At 41.6% G+C, this 7,887-nt stretch overlaps 1 protein-coding gene across 1 annotated transcript; it reads left to right on the top strand.

Annotated features, from left to right (window-relative positions):
• The first annotated feature begins 5,953 nt into the window (after window positions 1-5,953).
• Window positions 5,954-6,841, top strand: LOC145140093 (uncharacterized). The gene is made up of 2 exons (XM_079073697.1): window positions 5,954-6,211; window positions 6,347-6,841. The coding sequence occupies exons 1-2, from the start codon at window positions 5,954-5,956 to the stop codon at window positions 6,839-6,841; spliced, it is 753 nt and encodes a 250-aa protein (XP_078929823.1).
• The last annotated feature ends 1,046 nt before the right edge of the window (window positions 6,842-7,887 follow it).

The raw sequence follows: 7,887 nt of genomic DNA, 5'->3' as shown, positions 1-7,887 counted from the left end.
AAAGAAGAACGGTAAATGGAGAGTGGGTGTGGATTACACGGATCTTAACAAGGCTTTTCACAAGGATCCTTTCCCTCTACCACACATAGACTCCATGATAGACGCAACATCGGGTCATGAATTACTAACGTTCATGGACATATTAGCAGGATTTCAACAGATGCAGATGGAACCCTCTAAACAAGAGGACACGACGTTTATAACTCCAACAGGTATCTACTGTTACACCTCCATGCCATTTGGTCTTAAAAATGTAGGTGCAACCTACCAAACACTGGTCAACAAGATGTTCAAATAGAAACTGGGGGACACCATGGAAGTCTACATCGATGACATGGTGTTCAAGTCCAAAAAATTTGAGGATCACCTCAAGGATCTCGAAGAAGCCTTCGACATCCTGGACCAATATAACATGAAGCTGAATCCCTCCAAGTGCCACTTTGGGATTAGATCGGGTAAATTCCTGGGATACATGGTAACCAAAAGAGGAATCGAAGCAATCCCGGAGAAAATCAAGGCCATCCTTGATCTAAAATCACCATCCTCGAAAAAAGATATTCAGATACCAACAGGAAGAGTAGCAGCCCTAAATAGGTTCATCTCAACATCCTCAGAAAGATGCAAGCCTTTTTACGACATGTTGAAGAAGATCAAAAGATTCGAATGGACCCCGGAACATGAAGATGCTTTCCAGGAACTTAAAAGATATATAAGTTCACCACCCTTATTGGTAAAACCATTAGATGGGGAACCACTCCTTCTTTACCTTTCAGTATTTCTCGAACGCGGTAAGTGCAGTATTAGCTAAGGATCTCAATGGGGACCAGCATCCCATATACTATGTAAGTAAAAGTCTATTGGATCCTGAGACCTGGTATTCCCACCTTGAAAAACTTATACTTGCATTAGTAACAGCTTCTACTAAATTAATACATTCTTTGAAACACACCCTATAACTGTAAGAACTAACTATCCCATTAAGAATGTTATGAGAAAACCAGAAATGTCAGGAAGGATGGCAAAGCAGTCCGTGAAGTTAAGCACGTATGACATAAAATACGAACCATGATCTACTATAAAGTCCCAAGCACTGGCAGATTTTGTGGCTGACTTTAGTGATGATCTAAGAACCGAAGTGGAAATGGAAGCTAAACAACTTCTAGAAGAAGAGAACATGGGAAGATGGATGCTATTCACAGATGAAGCATCAAACCAAAGAGGAACTGGATTGGAGATCATACTAAAATTTCCACAGGGGGACATCCTACCCCAAGCAATCAGTTGTGAGTTCAATGCAACCAACAACGAAGTAGAATATGAGGCACTAATCATGGGACTACAGCTAGCGAAAGATCTTCAAATCAAGGATCTTAAGGTATTCATCGATTCTTTATTATTAACTAACCATTTTAATGGATCCTATGCAGTAAAAGGAGAGAAGCTAGCACCATATCTCCAGATCCTTAAAAACATGGCCTCAGAATTCAAAACATTTAGCTTAAACCAGGTTCCTAGAGAAGACAATGCTAAGGCAGATGCTTTGTTCAATCTAGGATCTTCCCTAAGGATCCTGTCAGAAACCTAGATCCCTATAACCCACGTATTGATCTCGGAAATTAAGGATCCTTCCAAGAGACTGAAGGATACCGACAATAACATAGAAAGTACTGACGTCGCCACAATCAAACATCCTGATTCGACGATTCAGCATCAGGATCCCAACATCAAGGATCCCTCTCCAACCTCAGGATCCTGGATCCAACCCATTATGAAATACCTCCATAATGGCACAATTCCTAAGGAAGAGAAAAGAGAAAGAGCATTCAAAACAATGATCCCAAGGTTTGTTATAATCCAAGGTAAGTTATACAAAAAATCTATAGTAGGTCCATACCTTAGGCGCTTAGAAGATCATGAAGCTACAGAGGTCCTAAAGGATATACATGAAGGAGACTGCGGCAACCACACTGGAAGTAGATTCTTATGCTCCAAAGTGTTGAGAACAGGATACTACTAGCCAACAATGAAGAAAGATTCCTTCCTTCATGCCCAGAAATGTGATGTGTGTCAAAGACATAGCAATATCTTGCATCAACCAGCAGAACCTATGTTAGGGCTAGGATCCTTACAATTTTCTGGATACTCAAATATCCAGGATCCTCAGCTACATCAGGATCGCGGCTAATTACCGTTATTATTTTTATTGATATTTATAAGGTTTTATGCCGGAGATCCTAGCAAGGATCAAGGGCTTTCCTTGTAAACCATTGTGTCACTTTTCTTTTACTACTTGCTATTACACAATTTGAACATCACAGTCTCTCATTCAATTTGGTTGATTAGTACTTGTGTAATTTTTTACCAAAACAATTTGGCGCCCACCATGGGGCCGTGGTGTTCAAAATCCTCAAAAAAATCATGTCCACACAACTGATCCTCTCTTCGTCCTCTGCTCCTTCCATTCCAACCAAAAACCTACCACCTCCTCCAAGTGGACCCCCCCCCCCCACTCAGAGGAAAACGCCTGACACTTCCAAGAAAAGCACCCCCTCAATCGCTAATCTAGGAAGTTTGGGATCCTCATGGCTCCAGGATCCAACTGCCTCAGTCACTACTGCAGAACTTTTCGCTATGATGAGGAAAATGACGCAACAGGTGACCCAACAGCAGGAGGAGAATAGAACACTACTCAAAGAAGTGGAGAGGATGAAGGTGGAATTTCAGATATCCCAGGAAACTACGCCCACATTTGTGCAACCAAGGATCCTAGACTTCAATAATGCAGGATCCTCAGAAAATCGCCAGAAGGATACGATTCCTACCACTGTGGTGTCACCCTGGGGGCACCTATAGACAACCGAGCGTCCATGATCAATAATCTCAATCAGCCTTTCAACACTCCTAGAAACCTTGATTCTAGTAATTTCTTAAACAGCAATACTATGAATACTAACTATACTAACATTGATGCAAGAATAAACCCGAACATGGCCAGGAAACTTTAGCAATTAAGTCAAATGATCGCCAGTGTACCCGAAGTGGTCCAACCAATACCAGAAGCATCTCCTACAAGCCACAGGATCTCGAGATTGGCTCCCGTGATAGCCGATACCAAAGTTCCTAAGCGCTTCCAAACTCCCAGCATGAAGTTATACGATGGAACTACAGATCCTGAAGAGCATATAGCCCAATACAAAGAAATGATGGAGATCATTCCCATACCAGGGAACTTGAAGGAAGTTTGCCTATGCAAAGGATTTGGTTCGACCCTTACAGGATCAACCCTCAAATGGCTGCTAAACATTCCCCCATATTCTATTACTTTATTTGCACACTTAGTCAATATCTTTAATAACTAGTTTTCTTGTAGCAGAACCTTCGAGAAGATCATTAGTGATCTCTACCGAGTGGTTCAGGATCCTAAGGAAAAACTTAGGGACTTTGTTAACAGATTTGACAGGGAAGCTCTGAGCATCGCCAACATCGACATTGACACCGCTGTGGAAGCCTTTAAATGGGATTAAGAAAGGATTCACCCTTCTATGAAGACCTTGTGATGACCCCATGCAAAAGACTAGACGCAGTTAGGTGTCGGGCGTTGAGATTCATAAGGCTCGAAGAGGATAGAGAGATCCTGAAGAGAAGCAACCCTTCGGATCAATATGAGAACCCCAACAGCAAGGCCGAATCCTCAACTCAGAGATCCTACAAATCGAAGCCCTATTCCAAACCGGATCATCACAGGGTTGATGCCCTTGAATATGCAGGAGAAGAAGAGCTTCCTAAAATCACTGACTATTGTTTTTTTATGGATGTTTCACGTGTAATTAATGTTATGCAGGATATTGGAGATAAAGCAAGATAGCCAACGAGAGACAGCAAATCCACTGCTTGGAAACACAAGTCCAAATAGTGTGCTTACCACAAAGACTTTGGCCACATGAAGGAGGACTTCATATCCCTATGAAAAGAAATCAGCTACCTCCTTAGCAAAGGACACCTCAAAGAGATCCTCGGGAGAAAAAGAGAAAATACAAGGAGAACGACCAAGATGATCACAGGATCCTGGAGAAACCAGGATCTCCACCCTCTGACACTAAGATAATTAACGTTATCTCATGCGGATCTAACATTTTTGGTACCTCTTATTCTCAGGAAAAAAGACACACCAAGGTCTCCAAAACAGAAAAGGAGGATAGACCACGAAAGAATACCATGGTCAATAATGAAAAAGAAATCACATTCGACGAGACCGACACGGAAGGAATTCAGGATCCTCACCATGACGGACTCGTGATAACACTGTACATGGCAAACCATTTAGTCAGAAGGATCCTCGTTGACGGAGGATCCTCGGTCAATATCGTACTCCTAGACGCGCTGAAGATAATGAACATCCCAGAATCAGAGATAGTCAGAAGATCCTCAGTCCTCATAGGATTTAGCGGGGAAACAAAACACACAGTGGGAGAAATAAAGCTAGCAATATACATAGAAGGGGTAAACTCCATATAAAATTTATGTATTATTGACACCATGTCTTCTTATAATGTGATACTAGGTAGACCATGGATCCACGAGGTGAAAGCGGTTCCATCAACATAGCATCAGTGTGTGAAGTTTCCCACTCCTTGGGGGACAGTGAAGATCATGTGAGATCAACAAGAATCGAAAGAATGCTACAAAACCTCTATGAAATCTACGACCAAACCCCAACAAGCATAGCAATTAAGGCAGGGGCACGACATGTTCTATAGATAAAGGAACAAGACGTAAAGGAAGTGCCCCTGGGCATTGAGGATCCTAAAGCTAAAGTCTTCATAGAATCCTCAATGCCTGAGCAGATCGAGTAGGATCTATTGAATTTCTTAACAACCAGAAGCAAGTCATTCGCATGGAAACACGAAGATATGACAAGTATAGACAAGAGTATTATTACTCATAAACTTAATATTGATCCTTCTTTCAGACCAATACACCAAAAGAGAAGGAAGTTTGCACCCGAAAGGAATCAAATCATCCAAGAGGAAGTAGAGAAGCTCCTCAAAATAGGGATGATCAAGGAAGTAAAGTTCCCAAGATGGCTAGCTAATGTGGTTGTCGTACAAAAGAAAAACGGCAAATGGAGAGTGTGCATAGATTAAACGGATCTTAACAAGGCTTGTCCTATGGATCCTTTCCCCCTACCACATATTGACTTTATGATAGATGCGACGGCTGGCCATGAACTCCTGACCTTCATGGATGCTTCAGCAGGATTCCAACAAACCCAAGTGGAACCATCAGACCAAGAAGATATTGCATTCATGACACCAACAAGTATATATTGTTACACTATAATGCCTTTTGGTCTTAAAAATGCAGGTGCGGCATACCAAAGATTGGTGAATTGGATGTTCAAAGACAAGATGGTGGACACCATGGAAGTTTATATTGACGACATGGTAGTGATGTCAATGAAAGCCGAAGATCACCTTAGAGACCTGAAGGAAGCGTTTGACATCCTGGAAGAGTACAATATGAAGTTGAACCCACTCAAATGTCACTTTGGAATGAAGTGAGGCAAGTTCCTTGGATACATGGTAACCAAGAGAGGGATAGAAGCAAGCCCAAAACAAATAAAAGCAATCATGGAACTAAGATCCCCATCTTCAACGAAGGACATCCAAAGGCTAACCGGAAGAGTAGCAGCACTCAACAGGTTCATTTCAAGATCCTCAGAAAGGTGCAAGCCCATTTACGATATCTTGAAAAAGAACAAGAAATTTGAGTGGAAGGAGGAACACGAGAAAGCCTTCCAGGAAGTGAAAAAATATCTTGGATACATGGTAACAAGAAATTTGAGTGTCTTAATTCTACCAAATTAAGACACTACTTCGAAACACACACTATACATGTAAAAACTAACTATCCCATCAAGAATGTCATGAGAAAACCAGAAATGTCAGGAAGGATGGCAAAATGGTCGGTGATGTTAAGCACCTTTGACATCAGATACGAACCAAGATCCGCCATAAAATCACAAGTGCTAGCAGATTTTGTGGCTGACTTTAGTGATGATCTACAAAACGAAGTAGACATGGAAGCCAAGCGACTCCTAGAAGACGAACACCTGGGAAGATGGAGGTTGTTCACATATGGAGCTTCAAATCAGAAAGGAACAGGCCTAAGGATCGTACTAAAGTCGCCACGGGGGGACATCATACCCCAGGTAGTTAGTTGTGAATTCAACACTACCAACAATGAAGCAGAATACGAAGCACTCATCATGGGACTACAATTAGCTAAGGACCTTCAAATCAAGGATCTTCAAGTATTTTTTTATTCTTTATCACTAACCAATCAGTACAATAGATCTTATGCAGTGACAGGTAAGAAATTAGCATTATACCTAGAGATCCTCAAAAAATTAGCTTATGATTTCAAAAACTTTAGCCTAACACAAGTTCCCAGAGAGGAAAACACAGAAGTAGATGCATTAGCCAATTCCCTTAGGATCCCACCAGAGACGAAGATTCCTATAACTAACATAATAACCCCAGCCATAGAAACCCTCTCCGACAAATCAGAAGATCCTAAGCATCCGAAAAGCGTAAAAGCTATTGAAGATCCTGACCCTAGGATCCTTCCTCAAAGGGATCCCGATGAACAGGATCCTCAAAGAAGTCTGCAATCATGGACCCAACCCATTATGGAGTATCTCCAAAATGGCACAATCCCGACAGGAGAAAAAAATGAAAGAGCATTCAGGACGAGAGTCTCGAGATTCGTGTTAATCGAAGTTAAACTTTACAAAAAAATCCATGGCATGACCATACCTAAGATGTTTGGAAGATCCTGAAGCTGCAGAAGTCTTAAAGGATATACACGAAGGAGATTGTGGCAATCACACCGGGGGCTGATCCTTATGCTCCAATATACTAAGAACAGGATACTATTGGCCAACCATGAAGAAAGACTCTTTTCTACATGCTCAAAAGTGTGATGCTTGCCAAAGACACAGCAACATCCTAAATCAACCGACAGAACCTCTACATCCAATTATCTCCCCATGGCCATTTATGAAATGGGGGGTGGATATTGTAGGAAAATTACCAGTAACCCCAGGAGGAAAAGTCTTCACGTTGGTGACGACTGATTACTTCTCCAAATGGATCGAAGTTGAAGCTTTCGTCTAGGTAAGAGACAAAGAGGTAGTATCATTTATTAAACGTAATATCTTGATCAGGTTCGGGATCCCGGCTGAAATCATATGCGATAATGGATCCCAATTTATTAGCAAAAGAACAAGAGACTTTTTCACAAGCTGGGGGATCAAAATGATAATGTCCACTCCTATTCATCCCCAAGCTAATGGTCAAGCGGTGTCCAGCAACAAAATCATAGTTAACAATTTGAAGAAAAGACTGGACAAAAAGAAGGGAAGATGGGCAAAAGAACTTCCTTTCGTTTTGTAGGGAGATAGAACCACTTCCAAAGTAGCCACAGGTCAAACCCCCTATTCCTTGGTGTTTGGGACAGAAGCAGTAATCCCTACTGAATTAGTGATCTCAACGGCAAGATATTTGCTGCAAGACCAAGAGAATAATGACAGGATCCTAGCACAGGATCTTGACACTATTGACGAGCTTAGGGATCTTACCAAAATACGCATTGCTGCTCATCAGCAAAGAATCACCAATGCTTACAATAGGAATATAAGGGTCAGAAGGTTTCAAATAGGAGACTTGGTATTAAGGAAAACATTACAAAACAACAAGGATCCTAGTGCAGGAAAACTGGCTCCCAAATGGGAAGGACCATACCTTGTAGATGTTGAAGCAGGAAAAGGAGCATACTGGCTAGCAACACTCAAAGGATACGTTCTACTAAGATCCTGGAATGCCA

This window comes from Lactuca virosa, chromosome 9, assembly GCF_052849685.1.
Source record: "Lactuca virosa cultivar CGN04683 chromosome 9, Lactuca_virosa_CGN04683_v6, whole genome shotgun sequence".
Classification (NCBI taxonomy): Eukaryota; Viridiplantae; Streptophyta; class Magnoliopsida; order Asterales; family Asteraceae; genus Lactuca; species Lactuca virosa.
Note: the sequence above shows the minus strand (reverse complement) of the source record. Positions and strands in the feature narration are given on the sequence as shown.